General features: G+C 33.4%; 1 protein-coding gene across 10 annotated transcripts; it reads left to right on the plus strand.

Annotated features, from left to right (window-relative positions):
- Positions 1 to 202: 202 nt before the first annotated feature.
- Positions 203 to 22990, plus strand: Dph2 (Diphthamide biosynthesis 2). Of its 10 annotated transcripts, none has more exons than XM_076498956.1 (8): positions 246 to 304; positions 4033 to 4111; positions 4344 to 4507; positions 12685 to 12797; positions 18925 to 19145; positions 20978 to 21649; positions 22047 to 22217; positions 22600 to 22990. In XM_076498956.1, the coding sequence occupies exons 3-8, from the start codon at positions 4352 to 4354 to the stop codon at positions 22728 to 22730; spliced, it is 1464 nt and encodes a 487-aa protein (XP_076355071.1). In that variant the 5' UTR covers positions 246 to 304; positions 4033 to 4111; positions 4344 to 4351; the 3' UTR covers positions 22731 to 22990. The 10 variants fall into 10 exon arrangements, with proteins under 10 accessions (XP_076355073.1, XP_076355076.1, XP_076355074.1 ...); XM_076498955.1 differs by having other exon boundaries at positions 302 to 440; XM_076498958.1 differs by lacking the exon at positions 4033 to 4111 and having other exon boundaries at positions 203 to 304.
- Positions 22991 to 24138: the final 1148 nt, after the last annotated feature.

Raw genomic sequence — 24138 nt, forward strand, 5'->3', positions numbered from 1 at the left:
TGAACTCCCAGCATGGACCTTATGAATCTCTATACCAGTACTGATGAAGATCCATCCACAACCTGCGAGGATACTACAGGGACTAATAACAGACAGTGCTATTATATTTATGAAAATAAAATTATAAGAATGAAAATAACAAAATGTTATATGATGACTTTATCAGGATAGGACTGGCGTGAAAATAACATTCTAAATTTTTTTTTTACACCTTGTGAAAATCTTTCAACAAAAAATGACTGTAAATATTAACGTGATGCATAATATCGCTGAATTATTTTGTTACATTGTGAGCACTAGAGTGGTATAACGTATACTTAATTATGCTTGAAAGAATAATTCGTTTTCTTATGTTTGGTTAACTCCATTAGTATGATTAGTGCATTTTCGTGATAACAAGTTTTTTGTTGTATTGAAAATAATGTTGTTATTGTTTAAATGTAAGTTGTAAGGATAAGCCTAAATGTAAATATGTATGGAATGTATTGTTAATGTTTCTGTTAAGTTAAAAAAAACACACACAAAACTACTAAATAGTATATTAGAAATAACAATGTATTAAGTCTTAAAACAAACCCAAGTAAGTAATGAGGATCCTAAAAGTTAAAATGTAGAAATCTATCTGACAAGTAACGTTATCTTAAGAAATTATTATCCGATTAAGTGAGTGAATCTGAATTCTAATTCTATACCCAAAGGCCTATATTATATTTTAATTGTTTTTGTAAGTCTCAGCATTGCAAATATGTAGGGTGAACTTGGGAGACTTTAACTACAATGTTTTAAAAACTCGTTTCACTTGTCTAGCTTTTGTCATTAAAGTATTGGCTATTATTATTATTATAGTAAGTCTCATTAAAAATTATTAGACCTGTATCATCAGTTTATGCATGTAACTGAATGGAATGAAAATTAGAACTTTTAATAATTATACCTGAAGAAACATATAATTCATTTCTGAGTGCTAGTGGGTTTTTTAATTGTTTCAAGTTTTTATTATTTAAAGTTACTTCAAAATATTTTTCCAGAACATAATGATCTTCTAATGTAAAGATAAAGTTCTGAACTTTATACTTCTGAATATTAAAATTGGGTTTTTAGCATTTTGGCATAAATCACTGAGGCTGTCAAGTTGATACTTAGTATGAGAAACATTGTCAATAGCAGCTCTTGCTTCCATCACCATAGTTTTATCAGCACATGTGAAATAACCTTGCGAACAATACATATCTTGGATGTGATCTCTGAGACAGTGATATTTATGTTCTTACAGTTGGTAAGATAAAAATTACAAGAAAGAAACAAATGACAGAAGGCTCTCATGAAGTCAATAATTTGAAAACATTTAACTAAAATGACTTCACATCAGTGTATTTGAAAAAATAATGAAAATGATTGAACTTCATAAAAAACATCATTAACGAAGTCTTTCCACAAATTGTAATTTTAAAATTTAAAAAATATGTTAAAGAACAAGTCTTGTTTGACTTTCAGAATTTTCACATCTTAACTTTCTGTTCTTTAAGTATCTAACTCAGTAAGTGATTTCTTGTGATGCACATTATCAAGAAAAGTAGAAACCACAAAAAGTTAAGACAGCTAATAAAACAAGAAACCTTATTCTTTTGTAAAGTTGTGTTGAGAAATGCTAGTTTTCCAAATGTTTTTCAATGTTACTCTTGGTAATTACAACTTTTTATTAAGAAAACAGGAGGGCAAGGAAGGCAAATGAGTTTTCAAAAATAGTTGTTAGAGTCCCATAATTATGCTAGTCTTCTGTATTTTGGGGTAAATCTCATTAGGACTAAAAATGGTCTGATAATTAGACTGATATGTGTATACTTCAGAAGTTATTATAATAAAATATTGAACATTTGACAGTTGTGTTAAAAAAAATGTGGTATACCTTCCTATGATGTCAAGTTACGTATAATCTATATTAGTACATTAATTACATATATAATATTTGAATGGAATGCAAAGTGAAACTTCTAAACAATATGTAATTAAATAGATGAATGATTTGATTGCAATTTAGTTTTCTTTTTGCACTGGTTAAATCTGCATTTTAACATGATGTTTATTGCACATTATTTCAGCCAACTGAAAAGCAAACAAAACTTTCATAGGCTTTTTATATTTTTAATTGTGAGAATGGTAGATGAAAGAAACGTACATTTTGGAAGGGTGGCAGTCAAGTTTAGTAAAGACAATTTTACTTTTTCTAAAGGTTTTTACCACTTGAACCGTTTAGGTGTGGTAGATGTAAAATTAAGGGAGTTTAAGTAAAGGCTTGATAATTACTTAAATGATAAGAGATTTAAAAAAAAAATCATTTGAGACGTATTGTTTTCAGGTGTTAAGAATATTAACTTTGGATTAGAGTAAGCTACTTATAACTAAAAAAATTGATGTGGTACAGCATACAAGTAAATATCCATTTCTTAAATTTTATCAGTTTGGTACCATTGCTGTTAATGATAATGTCTCGTGAAGTTTGACTAGCTTAGGAGATAGGTTAGTCCTAAATACATACATTAAGTTAACAATGCCAAACAGTATAATAGTAATAAAAACCAATAAAATTAGATACATTAAGTATTCCAGTTATTATTGTTAGTAAAGTAACAATAAAAAAATAACAGAGCATACCATATGGAACATACAAACACTACCTGTTGGTTTCAAGTGCTGTCATAGATTTGATGTTTGCTGAATGATTAAAATCATGATAATTGTATATAAGCAAAATTTAACATAGTCGTTTTTTAAAACTTTTTTGACTGATGAAAACATTAAACAACACAAATCATATAACTATAAAGGAGCAGGAAATTTGAGATAAATTACTACTTGTGCTAAGCTGTGAAATTGGTATGATATTAGCCTAATATGTAAAACAGGCCAAAAGCTTTCTTTTCAAGGCAAGTCAAGAAAGTTTCCTGTTTTAATCTTTGTTACAAATATTTCAATGTCTGTTTATTTATTTGTATAAACTTCTGCTTCTTCCATACAATTAATTAACTTTTATATTCTTATAAGCTGGGCAGTTTTTATGTATTAATTACTTGTTTTCTCTATCACTGTTTTAGGAAAAGGCTTTTGTTTGATATACAAAATTTTCTCTTCAACTTTGTTGATTGAATTGACAAAAGTTATCTTAATTTTCAACATTATCTGTATTAGTTTAGCTGTTAGCCACCCAATATTTCTCTTGAAGTATACTAAGTCAGCTTTTGTGAAATTTTGGTCATTAATCAGAATATTAGTATTAATAAAAGTTGCACAAGTTAATGAGAGTTTTAAAAATAGCAGTAAGCCCTCCACCCACCCAACACTTTACTGAGCATTTTTTTAGAAATTAGAATTAGAATTTTTTGAATTTATTATTTTCCTATTAAGAATTATAAAACTTGTGAAATAGTTGCATCATATGTTGTGTGCACTTTTTAAATTATTTTATGTACATGTTTGATATATAATTATGAAGAGATGCATTTAGCTTTTATATATGTGAAAAGGGGTACCTGATTAAAGTTTGGTGATCAGTGTAACTTGATACTGGCTAATGCTAAGACTCATTAATTTATTATGTTTAATTATTCACATGAGAGTGAAATGGTTAGAAATGGTAATTTTCATTAGTTGATTTATTTCATGAGTCATAACACTAATTAATTAAGCTGAACAACCTTGAATTAATAAAAAAAAAAATCTTAATGGCAATAATTTGATTACTTGGATGGTTGGAATGATCAAAAATAGTAATATTGGAAAAATTAGTTTATAATTTTTATGACATTAATAATAATTTTCATTAATAATTATTTTTGTTACAATAATTGTGCAATCAATGAGTTAATCTCCCAACTCTATCCTTGATATTATGAATGAACTTTTGTTACCTAACCTCTATATAAGTTTAAATTTAAAATACTTTTTTTTCTCACTAAACAGTTTTGCTACCAGTGAATTATGAACATTTATTGGTATTTTTTATCTAACATTGATTTTTTGTTTTTCCTTTTCTAGAATGAACTATTATAATATTAACCAAAAGAACTAATGTATTAGTTACATTGCTGCAGATCTGGATGAGCATTTTTATTAGGTAGAATGTTTATAGTAATTCTTATTGAAAAAAAAAAAAAAAGAATAAGAGAAAGATGACAAACTAATGTTCAATTTTATTTGAATTCATGAAAATATATATCATTCATATGAAACAATCTTTTAACATCAGGCAGTCTATTTATAGTACAATTTTCAAATTTATTTGTAACAGAAAATATTATTTTGATGTCAAATAAGATGGTATACAAAACTGATAGCTTTTCATCTAGGAAGAAGAATGTCATTAGTATTTAGTAGCAGCGATTCTGAGGTGATTGGAAGGGCAATAAACCTGTCCAAAAATGACTACTTGAAATTGTCATCTGAGAATCTAGAAGAAGTGTATGAGTTAAGGAAGTGTGTTTATTGGATTAAAGAAAATGGATATACCAGAGTGAGTGTATATGATATTAGTTTTTAACTTGAAAAATGTTTTTCTGTTAGTAACACTTGAAACTATTTACCATACAATATGTGTATAAAATAAGAAGCATATATAATAATTTATATATATATATATAATATATATATAACAAAACTATAGTTATGATACTTACAACTTCTCAGAAGGTTTTTTATTATAAAGCTTCATATGTTCTAAGCTATAATTCCAAGAAGGTTCTTACATCTGCTCACAAGATTAGCTGTTCTTGTTCAGTTCTGCTCTCTATTTGCAAATTTTTCTTTTGCATGCCATAAGTCTTGTGCACACCCCTTAGTATCTTCGAGTATGTCTCTCATGCAATTCATCATGCATCATCTATTAACCCTTTTGCAATGGGTCAAAGGTCAAAGACTGTGTACCACATAAGATACTTTGGATGCAGTTGACTTGTTGAGTATGCCACTCTACAACTCGTGATTTCTTCCTTTGTGTTTTATAAATATCTACGCATGGGTTCAGAAGGGTTCCCTCCTCTGATATCTTTCTCTCACTCTCAGGTATTTTCTGGATTCTTCTGGAGAGGGTGTTGCTTCTATTGTTCTCTTGCACCTGTACCTCCTCAGTGTGGGATCATAGCTGATCTTGTGAGAAAAGGTTAAGTTCCATATTGGAAATTATAATTTTATTATACTGAAAATGTATTTTTGATAAGTATTTACTTCTGCTAACACTTCACCTCCTTTCTTCCCTCCTCCTCGGTGTGAAATTCTGTGCGTGGTGAGGGGACTGCCCAGGAAAGGTTCTGTTCTTTCTGGTTACCTCCTCTGGGATCTAAACATCCACTCACGTGTTTGCCGTGCATGGCAACCCGTGAAGGGAAGGAGAGGATACTGGTGGTTGAGGGGTCCAACCCTAACACACCACTTTGGTCTTCAATTCCTGTAGACAGGCGACCTTTGGGTGGCCTCCTTGGGTCAGTCGGCTAGTCCACTTGGGCTAGAGTCAACCAAGTACCAGTGTTGGAAGTTCTCAATGGTGTTGTGGATATTGTGTCTGATGCTGGTGTTTGGTTATAAAACTCATGAAACCCTGGCATTACTGCAGTGACCTTGTATGACATTGTAGTGCGTCCCCTCGTAGGGGTCAGTGGGTACTGAAATTTTCTTTTTTTCCTATGGATCCTCCTATGAAAAATTTAAATAAAATAGTGAAAAAACAGTCAATAGGTAAACAATCATGTCTTGAAGACTCTGAGCAGCAATTTTCAATATCTGTAACACACGTACCTCATTTTCTTATAATACATTCTCTTTCAGAAAAACCTTTAGAGCAAATGACCCACTTTTTTATTTAGAAGGGGCTAGAGGGACTTGCTGGCTCTCCAAAGTCTGTAAAGAAGCTTCGATTCAGAGACAAATTGGTTGAAATATTTACATCCGAACACAGTGAACTCCTTTTGAATTCAAAGGCAATTGGGGATGTACCTATTGAGGTTACCCTTCATTCTACCTTGAATTCATCATGAGGAGTTATTGTTGAGAGGGATTTGAAGAACGTCCCCAAGTCAGAGATTCTCACTGGTTTCTCCACTCGAGTTACAGCAGTGAGGTGCATCTCCACTCGCAAAGATGGAGTTACATTGCTGACAAATATCCTTGTTTTGACATTTACATCACCACATGCACCTGTCACCATCGAGGCAGGTTATCTAAATTGCAGGGTACGGCTGTACATTCCAAACCCTCCCTGATGTTTCCAATGTCAGAGGTTCAGCCACTCAAAGACGTCATGTCATGGTTCCCTGACATGCTCGTTGTGGTGGCAAGGACCACAATGCTTATGAGTGTGACACGGACCTACGTTGTGTCAACTGCAATGGTTCTCACCCTTCCCACTTTCATTCTTGCCCTAAATGGTTGGAGGAAAAAGGGGTGCAGTGTTTGAAAATGACTCATAACATTAGTTATCCTGAGGCTCAGAAATTGCTGTCTGCCACTTCATCTCAGACGTATGCTGCTGCATTTTATTCCACAACTACAGTGGGAGTGCAGACAGATCTCTCTGTGCCTCTAAGAGAATCATTTTTAAAACAAATGAAAAGCCTTTTGACCTCCATGGTTAAAAAGGTTGATGAATCAACTTCTACACCCATTTCTGTTCTTTCTATACATTCCAGCAAACCCCAAGATCCACATCCTTTGGTTTCAAATACAGGCATTTCTTTAGATACATCTTTTTCTCCCACCCCAAGATGCAAAACAATCATTCATTTGCCTCCTCAGTCACTGGAATCCCCTTCCAACAACAAAGACCTGCCCAATCGACCCAGAGCAGGATCCATGGAGGTCGATAGACCTCCTCCAAATAAGGACAGTAAGGAAAAAAGACATGGTCATAAACAGAAGGGTTCTCCAGCCACTTTGCCTACCCATCATTAAAAATGGCCACCTTGATACAATGGAACTGTCGAGGTTTACGTTCTAATCTGGATGACATCAAAACACTGATTGCTTCCTTCCATCCTGTATGTCTTTCCTTACAAGAAACATTTCTGAAACCTGCTGATACAGTCACCTTTTTGCAGTTTTCGCTGTACAGGAATGACAGGCTGTATGATGGATGAGTACATGGAGGGGTGGCACTGTTGGTTGATCAGCATGTGCCCACCCTGTTTTTGTCACTCAATATGCCCTTGGAGGCCATAGCCATCTGTATTTCCTTGGGTCATACCATCACTGTTTGTTTTCTCTACCTGTCACCTGGAGAGACATATGATCAATCAGACCTTGATGCTCTCGTTGAACAGTTGCTGTCTGCCTTACTAATCCTGGAGGACTTTAATGGACATCATCCCCTCTGGGGAAGTGCTGTTATTGATAGGAGGGGTTGCTCTGTAGAGCATATACTCTCTGATCACAACCTTTCTCTTTTCAATACTGGTTCTTCCACTTATTTTCATGCACCTAGTCAGTCCTTTATTGCTATTGATATCTTGGTTTGCTCCCCTCCATTATTCTCCCATTTTTCATGGAGGATTGACAATACTTCATTAGGCAGCAATCATTTTCCTATATTTTTGAGAGAGACTGGCCATGGTCAATGCCACCCTACCCGTGTACCCTGGTTGAAGCTGGATCAGGCAGACTGGTCCACTTTCACTGCTCTCGCAGAACTTGATCCTGCTATTGTCAGTCAGCCATCAATTGACAATTGTGTGGCAGCAGTAGCTGACTGTATTATACAAGCAGCTGCTCAGTGTATTCCTAAAACATCGACACATTTTCCATAATATTCTCGTCCGTGGTGGAATCCTGCCTGCCACATGGCACAGAAGGCTCAAAAACGGGCCTGGGATACTTTCGTAGATACCCCACATTTTCAAACCGCATCACTTTCCGACAGGCCTGTGCACATGCTAGGTGGGTAAGACGTCAAAGCGAGAAGGAATCTTGGATTAAGTTCACAACTAGCATATCTTCTACCACCAGTTCCAAGGTCATATGGGACAGGTTTCGAAAGGTCAGTGGGCACTACAATTTTGTCCCCCTCTCGATCTTACTCTCTGATGACCAAGAGGTAGCTGATGTCCGGAGCATCACTGATACTCTAGGTGAAAGCTTTTGCCAGGTATCTAGCACTTCTGCTTGTTCCTCCACCTTCTTGGCCATCAAGACTCGTGCAGAGCGTTCACCTCTTTCCTTTTGAACTGATTGTCTCTTTGACTATAATTGTTTCTTTACACTGGTGGAACTGAAAATGGCTCTTCATCGGTCTGACAGTACATCTGTTGGACCTGATGATGTACACTATGACATGCTGTGCTATTTCTCTCCTGCTTCTCTTGATATATTTCTAATTTTTTTTTAACCAGATCTGGCAGGAGAATGTTTTTCCTAATGCCTAGTGCCAGGCTATAATCTTACCTTTCTCTAAGCCTGAGAAAGATCCCAAGATTCCTTCAAACTACCATCCAATTGCTTTGATGAGCTGTCTCTGTAAGACCTTAGAGAGGATTGTTATTGCTCGTCTTGTTTGGTTCTTCGAATCAAACAACCTCTTCTCGCCCACCCAGTGTGGGTTCTGACGACAGTACTCCACCACGGACCACCTAATTCGACTTGAAACATCAATCAGAGAAGCCTTTCTCAAATGACAAGATCTTGTATCAATATTCTTTGACATTGAGAAGGCTTATGACACAACATGGAGGTATGGCATTTTGCAAAACCACCATATATATGGGTTATGTGGCCATTTGCCCATTTTTATTATTTTATTAAAAATTCCAAGTTCATGTGGTTTTGACACTTTCCTGTTCTTTTCTACAGGAACATGGGGTCTCTCAGGGCTGTGTTTTGAGTGTCATACTTTTCAGTATAAAGATTAATGCCATCACTGAACAACTCCTCTCACTGTTGCAAACAGGCTCTATGTCGACTACTTTCACATCTCGTGTCAGTTGTCGAACATGAGATATATTTAGTGGCAATTACAAACTGCCCTCAATCGTGTACTGAAGTGGACTACAGTGAACGGCTTTAATTTCTCTCTCTCTAAAACCGTTTGCATGCACTTTTGCCGCCAACGGGGTATTCACTTTGATCCTGAACTCCGTATTGGTGAAGTTTCGCTGCCAGTGGTCCCTGAGACCAAGTTCTTGGGGCTTATCTTTGACCATAAGCTGACCTTTATACCACACTTAAAGCAGCTGCAGGTCAAATACACAAGAGCACTGAACATCGTCCGTGCCCTCTCTACCACCAGTTGGGGAGAGGATTGATGTTCTATGTTAAAGATATATTGTGCTCTTATTCAATCAAAACTCGATTATGGATCAATGGTTTATGGCTCTGCCAGATCCTCGGCCTTAATGATGCTGGACCCCATTCATCAGCAAGGACTTCGACTCTGCACTGGGGCTTTACGCACCTCCCCAGTTCAGAGCTTATGGGTAGAATCTCATGAACCTTCTCTGCACCTTCGCCATTTGCAACTGTCTTTACTATATTCTTCGAAACTTCATTCCTTACCAAAGCATCCCACCTGGAGATGTGTTTTCCTTCCTCAGTGGGCCATACTTTTTAAAACAGAGGACCTGCTATTGCTCCTTTTGGCCTTTGCATCCAGGCACAATTGGATGAATTGGGTCTGTCCTTGGATAACATTGCAGAATCCACTGGTCACCCCATCCCACCATGGCTTATTACAGTCCCCAAATGTGACCTTTCTTTAAGTCATCTGAGAAAGGCAGATACTCCAGATTGGAAGTACCGTCTTTTATTTATTGAACATCTTTCGAACAATTTTTCTATTCCAATTGATACGGATGGTTCCAAATCAGGTAACTCTGTGGGCTCTCCCATGGTTTGTTGCGATTCGGTGGTTGCATGCAGAATCCCCTCTACAGCTTCTGTGTTCACTGCTGAACTGTATGCCATTTCTCATGCCCTGGATCATATTGAAGCTAGGCAGTACTCCAACTGCACTATTTATGCTGACTCGCTTAGTTCTCTACTGGCCCTGGAATCGCTTCACGTTGGCTCACACCCTGTTCTCACTGATATTCAAAACCGACTGGCCCATTTCTCATTAACATCTACTTCTATCCAGTTTTTCTGGATACCAGGTCATGTTGGTATTCACAGGAATGAGCTTTTCCAAATAAAACCCTATATTGGACTTTGGTCATCTAGCTTCCGTAAGGTTCAGAAGGAGGACGTTGTTCTAACTAGACTACGCATTGGTCACAGTTTTTTAACTCATTGTTTTCTTTTATCTGGAACTGATGCACCAGTGTGTAGTTTGTGTAACATTCAAATCACTGCAAGCCACATTTTACTTTCTTGCCATCATTACGACTCTCAACGACTGCACTATTTTAAACATGTTCTGTCCCAAGGTTTGTCCATAACATTAGACAGTGTTATTAGTGACTGTGACACTGTCCACCTTGATAATGTTTTTTAATGGTCATTAATCTTTTTAATGTCATTTAAGTATTTGATATTTATTCATTACACCTTTTTAATTGTGGTTCCCTTTTAAGGGTCTCAATCTCTCTAGTTTGATTTGAAATTGGAAAATGGCCTTGACATTAAGTAACTGGACACCAGGACTGGAAAGGCCAACTTCAGGTAACTAATGCTGCTGTTTGAACTACCTGTTAGTCCTGATGAGTTATTACTATTTTGCTGTATGTCTTTTAACACTTTTATTACTTTACTTTTTGATACTGGCCATAATGACACATAACCCAGAACTAGGACTGGAAAGGCCAACTTCAGGTGACTGAAGGTGGTTCTTGTACTTACCTGTTAGTCTTCCTGGTGGATTATGATCATTACCATTATGCTACAGAAAGTCCTTTACAACTTCTATTACTGTAATTTCTCTCTTAACATTGTAGACTGGATGCTAACATTGGTTTTTATGCAATTTATGTTTTTTACTTGCTGTTTTGTTTTACCTTCATTTCCTTTAATGCATTTTATTACATTTACTTTACTTTTACCTTTTTACCAGACATTTGGCAAATTATTATTACAATTTTGCTACATGTCTTTTGAAACTTTTATTACTTTACCTTTTGATAATGGCTATAATGACACATAACCTGGAACCAGGACTGGAAAGGCCAACTTCAGGTGACTGATGGTGGTTCTTGTACTTACCTGTTAGTCTTTCTGGTGTGTTATGATCATTACCATTATGCTACAGAAAGTTCTTTACCTCTTCTCTTACTCTTTCTCTCTTAACATTGTAGACTAGATGTCAACATTGGTTTTATTTTTTTTCTGTTTTTCAATGCTGTTTTGTTTTGCCTTCATTTCCTTTTATGAATTTTACTACATTTACTTTATTTTTACATTTTTACCAGACGTTTGGTGCAGATAGCCTAGCTGCTTTGTGCCATAAAACACTAAATCAACCAACTAAACTTTTCTTTCCATTTTTGTGGTGCTTACATCTTTTGCAAAGTTTTGAAGTGAAAGTTCAGTATAGGAGTGAAGAGAATCACATGCATCACGTGAACATGCTATGCTACTGTTGGTTAATAGATAATATGTGATGATTTGGTTGAGAGAGACATTGGAATGTGCTATTTCAAACAAGAGGAGTGTATAAGGCTTGTTGCATATGTAAAGAAAAAGTTCACGTATAGAGGTGGCACTAGATGAGAATAGCTAATTGTGTTAGAGTTAAGTACCTTTCGGATGTACATTTTATGAATAAGAAAATTATAACAAATATTAAATTTATTAGTGAAGATACAAAAGCAATGTCAGCTGTTTAAGTTCCCAATGTCCTCCTATCTATATAATTTAATGAAATACCACTCAAATAGTGGCATTTTATACGTATTAAAGCTGGGAGATTAGTGCTATTTGCTAATCAGTTAATCAACATCTCCATTAATTAGTTAGAACAATGTTCCTCAAACTACATGTGATGGATGCTGACAGCCAGTTGTTTTCTCTCTGGTCAGCAGTTCAAAAATATTGATGGTGGCAGGTATATTTAGTGGCTTTAACATAACAAGGAAGTGTTGCAGTGAATAAGTTTGGTTGCACTGTGTTGATTATTTGGGTAGTTGGATTGATCAGAAATAACATCCATATCAGGTGAAGCATGATGAAGTCAGTTGTGTGAATACTATCAGTTATGCATTTTTGCTACTCATTACTTCAGTTAATATGCAAGATAAGCTTAACTAAGAATGTTCAAACACCATTGACTATACAAACGGGCAGGAGCACAATATTATAGCTAAGTTACTACTGTTTTACAGTAACACAAAACTGTTTTCTCTGTCAGTGTTACATGTATAATAAAGTAAAAATTTAAAAAAATGAATGTACTTTCATCAGAAAGAAATATATTATAGTGTACATTATTCATTAGTAGACATACCTGTATATTCTGGAGATGGGTTTGAAGGCCTGTATTGCACTCTGTTACTGAATAATTTAGATAGCACTTTTTTGTAAATTCTTTTAATTTACATAGTTTGAATTTAAAAAATCACAAAATAGGAAATTCTTAAAGGCTTTGTGAAAACATTTGAATTGTTAGTATTTAATTCTAAATTTTCATAATCAGCTTCATCACACTATAAATGAAATTCAAGATGCATAAAAGAGAAATCAGTTGAATGTTATACTTATTTCTGTCTTGTTAAACTTTAGGTTGCTCTTCAGTTTCCTGATGAGATGCTAAACAACTGTACTGCTGTGTGTGTGGCCATCCAAAGGGAAGTTAACTGTCAAGTGTTTGTTTTGGCTGATACTTCATATGGGAGGTAACTAGAACTATATTACTTGTTTAATTCTCATGAATTGCAGTTCATAAACAGCTTTATTTTATTCATGTGCACTACAGTTCATAAACAATTTTATTTTCAATATATTTTGCTTTAAAATGAATCACATTTGTTTCAGAGTTAAGTGTTTTGGGATAATTTGCACATGTACGTTTCTCATAAACTTGTTGTCCCCTGGTGGGACAGTGGAAAGTCTATGGACTAGTACTGGTGAAATCTAATGCTCAGTTCCTCGCAATGGACACAGTATATAGTCCAATGAGACTTTGCTGTAAAAACAAAACAAACACAAAATTTGTTTCTTTTCCTCAAATCAATTTTTTTATACCAATGCTAAAAATAATAATTTTGAATTGATTGTTTAATCAGTAGATCATAAGGTGAGTTAATATTTTTATAGTTTTTATTTGCCCAGAATGACACTAGTTCGAACAGTTAAACCATAATTGGAGTTTAATTCATTTGAGCTATGACAAGGTATATCTGAAGTTATTAAATAATGTTAGTGCACCTCTTTAGTTAATTTTAATATAAAAATAAATATCATGAACTGACAGACACAAACACATTTCACTGGTATAGGAAAGTCAAGGAAACATAACTTCACACACAGAAAAACATTAGCATGTGTAAATGAGTGACAGTGAAATATGTCAGGACCTCATTTAACAATCTGAAGAGTATTAGGTTGTTTAAATCTAAGTTTTTGAGGAGTGGCAACATTCTCTTAAGTATGGTTAGCAGGATGTGGACTTGTTTTTATATCACTCAGAGAAGGTAGACCACAATCAGCAACCTCAGGAAGTGACTGCTATTTGACATTAGGGCTGCACGTAACCAGCCAATCTCAACTTCCCGACAGAATCATCAGTTCGGAACAGAAACTTGTCAGCTATGTCATAAACAGGCTTTTAAGGTTTCTTTATGTCAGATTACCAATGGCTTACATTTTTCTCATCCATTACCACAAAACAATCCATATTCACTGGTATGTAGAATAAGTGGTTTGTAAAAGAAAACAATATTGGAGAGTGACTGGAATCAGATACAACACCAATTTTACTAAAGAAAGACATTAACCCTGCCTATATGGGTCAAGTACTATGTCTTTGCATTTGTTGACTTGCATTCAAAATTGTATTGAACTACTGTTTCATTAATGTATGTCAGTAAGCATGGTATAAAACTGTATATTATAATTCAAATACCAGTATTATACAATAGCTAGTTTTATAATTTAAATAAAAGCAATCCTAAATACCAATTTGCTGCATTGGATAAATTAGATATTTGTGATGTCCAAATACAAAATCTGTAGTTCCTTATGAATTAGAGACTCAAGCTGCCGATATTGACAAACTAGAATCTACAAGAAGCTCTTATCTTTTCTATTTTGTAAGACATCAATCTGATCAAAATTTCATATTTTTTAGACTGAAATACAGTTTAGTTATTAAGCTTAGTAGATTATTGTGGAATTGTGTTGTAATGATATAGTAATTTATGATTTTTGGTTATTTCAATATTTATAAATAAAACCTAAAAAATATATTTTGTTTTACATCCTCCATGTGTAAAAGTTGATAAGGCTTAGCAACATACAGCAAGCAGCATACAAGTACCAAGTTTGTAACTAGAAGAGATAATTGTTTGGTGTGCCTTTTTATTTACTGTCTCCATTTTAAGTAGTAATAATGTGATATAATGTAATATAAGTGAAGTGTGACTATGCTTTACAAAATACTATTCCAATAAAATGCAGCTAAGACAGTTTACTTTGTAATGGCAAGTTTTATATTCTTGGATACAGTAGTAAGAGTGCAGCATGTGCCATGTTATTACAACTTTTGTAATGTTAGCCAAGCTTGCATGCAAGGTCATTGTAATAAAAATGAATATATATAGGTGTATAATGTTATAAGAGTTAAACTATTTCTATCAAACATTTTCATTTTATAATCTGTAGTCATTCTAGAACAACAAGAAAAAAGAAGCATAATTTATATTTATTTCATACTTTTTATGGTGGTAACTAGGTTGGTCAAGTTGGCCAAATCCATACTGAGATACAATAGTAAAAATAAGATAAAATGTAAAGTTTTTTCTTAAAATAAAACATTTGATAATTATCTGGATATGATAAAGATTTTGCATGTGAAAGTTAAATTTTCTGATGCATAAAAGTATTTTTAATCTTAAAATCAAGATTACTTTACATGTTGGATATTCAAGATTCAAAAAGGAAAAAAGGCCTAAGAAAAATGCTGCTTAAAAAGATCTTGAAACTTAGTAAAGAAAAATCTGATATTCTGCATATGAAAGCCTTGTAATGTTTACTGATAATATGCAAAACTTTATGAGGATATGCTGACTAATTAAAAAGTTATAACATTAAAACTATAACAAGTACAAAATGGTTATGAGGTTGGTCCATGGGACTGAACTTATAAGAGTTAACAATAGTGGTTGTTTAGGCAAGGATAGGTACTAGTGGACATAGTGGCCTTTATATGCTATAACATGACACTAAGAATGTGATTTGATATAAGTATGAAAGTTTCCAACCATCAGTATTTCCTTACACAAATGTGTTTGGTTAAAGCTTTCTTCAAATGGATAATAAAAATACTCCTATTTTGTTCAACTAATGAGTAGCTTTCTGAAATAATGTACTGAGGAAATGGATTGGTTAGCATGCTCACCAATTTTCATCCCAATTTAACACATTAAATACTCTAGGAAGATGTTTGGTTACAAGTGATTCACCTCCAAGCAGCTCTTATGGAGGTGTAGACCACATTATCTCAGCATTCATAGATTCACCCATTTTAAACATACAACACTGATGTATAACCAATCTGAGTGTTCAAGCCTTGTTAACAAACACTTTCTAAAATGAAACTAACTCTTCTCAATCAAAGCTATCTGGATCTTGATTTGCCTTCTAAGCAATGCTAAAAATATTTTGGTAATAGTGCAACCGTCCATTATAGCCCTTTATTTCTGTACTATTTCAGAACCTTTGCATATCATGTGACTGTCCTCCATCAATCCCTTTACTATTCTAGCACAATCCTCACTTTGATTGGCATTACAGTGTGTATATATATATATATATATATGTTTGTGTACTTTGCTCCACATGTTTGCTTTTTCATTGTAATCACATTTCAGTTTTCACTGGTTTAAACTTGAAGTTTACTTTCCAATTTTAGTTTTGATTTTCAAATAATTCTTCCATAATTTGAATTCTGATTTAAAATATGAATTTTAATTTCATGGTGCAAGTGATTAAGTTCCTGCCAATGATGAGGAGAGTGATGTCACTAGTTCTGAGCAAGGTAAATGGATGATATCTACTAAGAACCTTAATCCACTGGGATTTGGATAATTTTGCTTAGCAGTTGGGTTATTCTTTTTTTTCTCCTAAGGAAGAATTTATTCAGAGTGAAAATAATTTAGACTCTGTGTTTCTGACCTTAACCTTTTTTGGTCAGTCAGACAATGCTGACAGTCAGGAGAATTTGTCAATCTTACCTATTCTACATCTTATTGATCACATTTGTCAAATTTTAAATGTTTTACCCTCACTCTTCCTGTTTCTGTTCCTTCAGAAGTCAGTGGTTAAGGTGACTGGATATATTTTACATGGCAGGTGGGAGTCAGGTTGTAACATTTTTCAACCATTTGGTGAATCTTAATGATGGATCCATGGGTTTTACAGGTTTTTTCCTAGGAGTCATACCATATCTAGTTGTTTTACTGAGTCAATTCAAGAATTTCTTCACAAAAGAGCTATTGCACAAGTTGTCTCCACTTGTCTAGGATTTTTGTCCCATCTATTTGTTGTTCTCAAAGGTAGGAGATTAGAAACACATCATAGATTGGGGTAAGTTGGCCTGTTATTATTTTGTAAATTTTTGAGTTGATATACCATATTTCAGAATCCCATCTAGTGTTGCCTGGTCAAGTACGCTGAATATAAGATTTTCGTACTAAATCACCATAATTCTAAATGCTTATTGTAGAGATGGGTGTTTCTGTAAGACCATTGGATGCTTTTATGGTGGGGTGTGTGTGTGTGTGTGTGTGTGTGTAATATGTATGTATACATATATCAAACTTTTATTATCAGTGGATTTTATATAAAGGACCATCATGCATGGACCTCATGAGTAAAACAGATGGGGATTTTGCCCATCCTCACTGACACGTAATTCTTACAATCTGGCTCTATTTGCTTTTCAAATAGGGAGTTGTAGACAACCATTGCACAGTGTCCAGTGTGTGTGAATCCTAACCACTCCAGTTCCCAGTCACTGAATTGGTGGACCATGATGGTTTTCTCTTGAGTGGGGTTGTACAATCGAAGAAATCAAACTCAAATCTTATAAATACCAAATCAGTGAGAGGAGGTCTTTCTTCATTTTGATTATTGAATAGACACTATCATACTCTTCTGGATACAGGGTGCTTCCCCCAGATATTTTGCTTGGGCTGACTACACTTGTTGATCATGGTATATAAGCTTATGCAAGGTGCTTCCTCTAGATGTTTCTGGCCTACACTTGACTTACTCAATATAATACCAAAGCATTTACCCTGGGTGTTTTTTTGCCTGAATAAACCACACTTGACCTATTTATTATACACTTTATGGTCCTTTGTCTCTGGTCACTTATACCTATATCACATACTTGGCACTTTACCATGACTAATTATTCCTGTATCACATGCTTTGACCTACAACATGTGCAGATGAATAATACTCTATCTGTTGACAGTGAGCTGGTTGTTTCTGAATTATCAGACCAAATTTCATATTGCTACTTATGGGAAAGATCATTGTTGTTGCTCACAATATCCCTGACAAGACGTCAATGAACTTGCTCAAGTGTACCCCAGGACTTTTAACACATAATATTTTGGGGCCCATTGCATTCTAGACATTTTATATGTTCACTCCATGCTAATTTCTGTCATATTAATACCACATTATTCCAAATCTAAGTGCTGTATGTTTCATTTTTAGTATATGGTACCTGTCTTATATATTCTACCATATATATTACTGTTACATTACTGGATGAAGAGCAAACCTGGTCCAGAAGTAGCACTATACCCCTCAGATGTGCTTTACTTTCTTCTTCTGGCACACCTGTTTCTTTAAGTTAGTTATGTGCTTATTTGAATACTGTTGTACTTTCATGGGCCCCTTCACTTTTGCAGTGTGGGAGAAGGTAGTACTCTTTCAGAAGTTAACATTTTCCTAAAAATGTATTTCTGGTAAGTACTTACCTCTCTCTCCCACTTCCCACTCTTAATCACTGATATGCCAGTGTTTTAGTTTGTAACTACCAGTTTCTTTACCTGTGCTAGTACAGGTAGGTGGTACAGTGATTGACGAAGGATAATCACATAAAGGGATATAACAGACTAGTATATTATTTGCAAAACTGTTTTACCATAGCTTAGGAGACAAATTAAGGTTGATAGCTTTGGGAGAAAGGAGGTAAGGAAATACACTTGTAGTGTATGAAAAAGGTTAAATTCTAATAATGTCTTAGGCTACAAAGTTTACAGTATCAAATGAATGAATAGTAAATAATTGCTTATAAAATCATTGTATATCTGATGTATTTTGGATGAAAATCAAGTCAGGAATGTCAATGGCATTAGTTAATAGCAGAATTTAACGGTATATTTTAGAGAAAGACATCTTACAGTATATTTTAAATTTGAATATATATGTTTGTGTGTTATATATAACATCCACAGTTAGGTTTAAAAACAGTAGTTACCAGAAATTGAGAAAAATACACATTGTATTCAGCAAGTACTTAAATACACCATGTTTCTGTTGAAATTACAATAAGATTATGTTTAAAGATACGTGAAAATAATCTTTTTCAAATTGACACCAAGTTGATTAGTTTTCTGGCATTTAGCTATTCGTGGATTAGACACGTTAGAACCTAAAAGCATAACTTGACATTTCTAATAATCTTTTGATAATGAATAAATCACATAAAACATATACCACAGTTTTGTACTTATAATACTTTACAGTTGTTATTGATAAAGACATTTCTTATTCCATCCGAAGTTGTTGTGTCGATGAAGTTGCAGCAGAACACGTTTCAGCAGATGCTATCATCCACTTTGGTCATTCCTGTCTGAGCTCCACATCTCGTCTTCCAGTCTTGTACATTTTTGGAAAACAGCCATTAGACTCTGTTCATGCTGTTGAAGAGTTCAGAAAGATGTTTCCTGATAGGGAATCTCATGTGATATTGATTTATGATGTTGTGTACTCACATTCTGCCTGTAAGTTATGCTTGTCATGTCTTCCAGAATATAATTTATTAATTTTGTAACTTTTTAAGTATAAACTTCTGGAAAGGAAATATCAGATTATGTGGGTGACATGCAATGGTAATTAAAATCGAAATTGGTTTGGATTCAATGTTTAGTTTGAACTTCTAAAAAAAATGCTATAATTGTAAGCATAAGGACAGTAGAAGTAAAAAGAAAAATTACAGTCTGTTAATTTTAATATGGTTTATAAATTTATAGTTGTAACGTATACACAGGAATTTTACATTTGTTATATATATCATGCTATATGTATGAAACACTTTTTTTTGGTTGCGATATTTTATATATGAATGCACAAGGTTTATCAGATGTAAAGGCAGTGCTGTGTATTTATAGTAATTAAAACAGTTAAGTAACCTGTATAGAGTACTCTTATAAAGATAGGTATGTAGAGTTCTGAATGTATGCTGTAGCTGTGCAGGTCATCTTAGTGACTTAGGTGGGTTAAACCTGTTCTGTAACACAATACTCACTAAACTCTTCTAGTACAAAAGATGCAGTGAACTGAATGAACTGACCAAAAATGATAAACCAATTGACTAATCTAGTTAGACATACCAAATCTAGCAATGCTTTAGAAATCTGGCTGTTGGGGGCAAGTATTAAAACTCAACAAATAAAGACACACAGAATATTGACACAAATACTGCTGTCTGAAATAACATTCTGAAGGATGAGAGATCCATTTCCTCAATACTTTTTCATTTACAATGCATGGTACTATCTACAGCCATCCTTCCTTTATGAATATGTTGACAGTGTTTTTACCTGCTGTTTTTCTAATTTTACTTTTATGTTGGTTAATAAAGTTTAAAAAGCTTTCCACATTCAAATGGTGATGTTGTCCATTCAAACCTACCCCCAATTTTGTTCTTGCATAGTTTAATGAAACTTAAAAACTTTCCTATGAACACATACAACACTCTTTTTAATTATATAGAATAGTTTTAAAGGCCCTGATCATTTCATATTGTTTACTTACAGTTCAACTTCTATAGTGCAGTTTTCATTCATTTTAATATCTCATTTACATACCTAAGATTAAGCCAAAATAGTATGAAATGCACAATCCTCTTCTTTGTCTGTGCTCAAGCTTGACTCTGCCAGAAAATTTATATTTTCCACATTTAATGTTAATGAAAATTTCTTAAATGTTTGAATTTCAAATAAAATGAATTAATATTTCTATTAAATACAGAATATCAAATGATACAAAGAAATACACAGAAGAACATGATTTCCTGAATTGTGTGTTAAATGGTATTCTGCATCAATGAATAAAAAGTAGGCCTAACATGATTTAACTCTGTTCCCTACTTCAGAGTTTTCTCACATTTTTTAACAATAATGAAGAAAGTTATTGAATTTCAACCAGTCCTGCAGTAAACAAAGGTTTCAAAACCAAAGTTTTAGTTGAATGTATGCAGAAAAGTGTAATGTTTATATTTAAAAAAACAACAAAAAACATACAAGAACTTTAAAGCCAAATTTTTTTACTATATATATCAATATGTGCAAGAAACAGTTTAGGTTTTTGTATCGAGTTTCTGAAACTGAAGCTTTATGAAACATTTTTGTAACCATTTTCATTATAATTCAGATGTTTATAAATTAATTGTAATTTCTTTAACTGCAGTAACTCCAAGTCTTCAATTTGTTGAAAAAAGTAGACAAATATACAATATCTTATAATTTCTTCATTATTTAGGAATATGTATAATTCTTTAATCCATTCTCTCTCTCTCTGTTTGGAATCATGGCATACTTCTAATTTGTTGCAGCTCAAGTCTGTGAAGAACTTCAAAAACGTTATCCCAACCTTCTAATAAGCAAGCTGGATATAAATTTGTCACCAGTAAATAAAGACTGTAATTCTGAGCAAATGAACAATATCTGTTCAGCAACAGTTATCAGAAGATGTGGAAGGTTAATTAATTTACCCAGAGAGAAGGTAATAGATGAATACTGTATATTTTACATGGGACTAGAAACTCTTTCATTGAAAAACTTTTTGGTGAACTTCACCAAATGTCGATTCTGTGTTTATGACCCAGTAAGGAAGAACTCCAGATGGTTCACTATAGAAGGCTCAAGGCTGCTGAAGAGATCATACTACCTAATTGAATGTGTTAAAGATGCTAAAATTATTGGAATACTTGTAGGTACTTTGGCAGTGTCAAATTATCGAGATATCATTGACAGACTAAAAACAATTATTAAATTAGCTGGAAAAAAGTCATACACATTAGCCATGGGAAGAATCAATCCAGCAAAAATAGCAAATTTTCCAGAAATAGATGTTTTTGTTCTTGTGGCTTGTGGTGAAAACTCTCTAATAGACTCAAAGGAGTATTATAAACCCATAGTAACTCCATTTGAAGTTGAGTTAGGCTGCAACATAGCACGTAAATGGACTGGAGAATATATTTCTGACTTCAGAGAGCTTCTTTCAGGTATGTTCATAATTGTTTAGTATTTTGGTTCTTCCTAGTGATTGAAAAACAAAAATTAAATTGTTCATGTTGGGAATGTAAAAAAACTATTATAAAATGTCTGTGTAAGTGTGATTATTTAACAAAAAACAAAACAAGTAATGCTTACTGCTAAAATGTTTTATTTTATAATGTCGGAAATTATAACAGAAATGATGGTTACAGGAAATTTTGTCATTTACATAAAATTTATAAAAGGTGAAACTCAAACCTAAATTATTAGGAATTGAGATAAATGTTGAAATAACTTGTGGCAGTGTCTTAGGCAATGACTGTTTTAATTAAGCCTTTTTAATTTTTTTCAGTTACTTTTAAACTTTTCTGCAGGTCTGATCATTTTTACTGTTTTCCTTTGTAGGCTCTTTGGCTTATGCTGATATTGTTTCGGTGGAGAGAAAGGACTTTGATGTTTCTCTGGTTACTGGAAGAGTGAGAACTTTAGGTTCTGAGGATACAGATGAATCTCAAAGTGATGGAACAATTGCTGTAAGAAATGACATGCTAGCCATTTCTGCTCTTCATGCTAATAGTAGGTGTTTAATTTTCCCCATGTTTATCCTTTGTGAAGACAGCATTTTTTCAAGTTAAAATTAGTTGATATTTGGATGGGATGTTCAAGTCACATTATTTGTTAATTGTTATTAGAAGATTAATTTGGATATAAAATTTTGTTAATGTGTTCCAAAAAAGAACAAACACCAACTGCACAGTATAATTACATTTTATAATTACGTTATTGACTACAACATTAATCAAAACACAAAGTCACCAAAAAACAAAACACTTAATTACCTAAATTAGAAGTCAGTACCCAGTGGGGTAACAAACACATTGTCTTACTATAAAGCAGCCAATATGTTTTAAACACTTTACTTATTTTGAATATTCAGTCTTGTTTTGATTATTTGTAGGTGAATTTCTGTTAAACAGAAGCTGGAGAGGTTTGGAACAGAAGCTTGGAGAAACTCCAGTTGCCATAGCAACAGAAGGCCAGAAAGGAATAGCAAGTAGATATGAAGGAGAGGGCCAAGAAAGTAATTAATTTACCATTAAAAATTGTAACAGAGTATGTAAGACTGATGTGTATACCAACTAATGCTTGTAAATTTTGTTTGGGAGATGGGTATTTAGCCTGTTCAGTGCTAAAAAATTTTGTATACTTGGTGATTCACATTTGTTTTGTGTTTCACAGACACCTCTGTATCTTATTAAATAAGTAATAGAGAAACAATAGAATTTACACAAGTTCTGATTATCAAATAAAAACATTTAGAACTTGTGTTTCTAAATGAGAAGAACAGATATTTTTGTCTGTAGTGCTTTGAAACTTGCTACAAACATGAATCACATAAGAGGACTTAACCTACCTCTTGTAAGGTTGTGAACTCAGAATAATGAGTTTCTTTTGGTAATTTATTTTCTCTGAATTATCACATCTCAGCTTTACAGTGGTTTTTGACAGTGCACATTTATAATTTGTAAGAATATTTGTATATCAGAGGCATACAAGTTTATATGTATACATATTTTTTGTGAAATCAGTCATATGTTTGACTTTATTTTTAGAAAATGTTTTTGAACAGCTGCACCATTATCATTTAAAAATTTATTTCTAAAATATATTGAAAATGTTCATTAATATCTACAACTAAGTATAAGGGATTCATGTAACGAGGTAGGATTTTGAGAGGGGGATCTTGTACATATATCTGAAATATATTATCCATATTTTAATTCTTTCGAAAATTACAAATAATTTCCTATCACTCAATTCAACTTCATTACGAACTTTTTATAATGCTCAGTGTGAGCTTCAGTAGAGGAAACTGTTCCTAACTAACCAAACATCAGAATAATGTTGACAATGTATGGAACTTGTTAGCAACAAACATATGGAACCTGTACATTACTAAATTTTGTGATTGGAGTTTTGAAAATTTTAAATGTCATAATGAAACAAAAAGACTGATATATGAAAATTGAAATCAGGTGTGTAAATGATGTGGCAGCTAAGACTGACTTCAACACTTAAAAATTAATAAATCGTACCAGTATATGATATAAAGAAAATGATTTTAGATGGAGTTTCATGATTTATGAACTAATGATTGTGTCTGCTGTATAAGTGCCCAAAGAGTTTGATAAACTACTTCAAAATTTAGACAGTAAGTGACCTACATGGCATATGTTTCAAATTATACATAGAAAATCCTAGAAAGCTAAGGATAAGGTATAATAAAATTTAAAATTATACAACATTCTCTTTGTATTCATAAATTACTTTACAGTTAATTTTGCTAGGAATTTAAAGTTATGTTAAAAATAAGAATATACAGTTTTAGACATAATTTTGTGCACCAGTAATGTGAAAAAGAAAGATAATCTTGGGGCAGGGATTTAGTTTGAAAGGAAAAGAATCATTTTCCAACTGAGGTGTTCCGAGGTATGTG

This window comes from Tachypleus tridentatus, chromosome 4 (genome assembly GCF_004210375.1).
Source record: "Tachypleus tridentatus isolate NWPU-2018 chromosome 4, ASM421037v1, whole genome shotgun sequence".
NCBI lineage: Eukaryota > Metazoa > Arthropoda > Merostomata > Xiphosura > Limulidae > Tachypleus > Tachypleus tridentatus.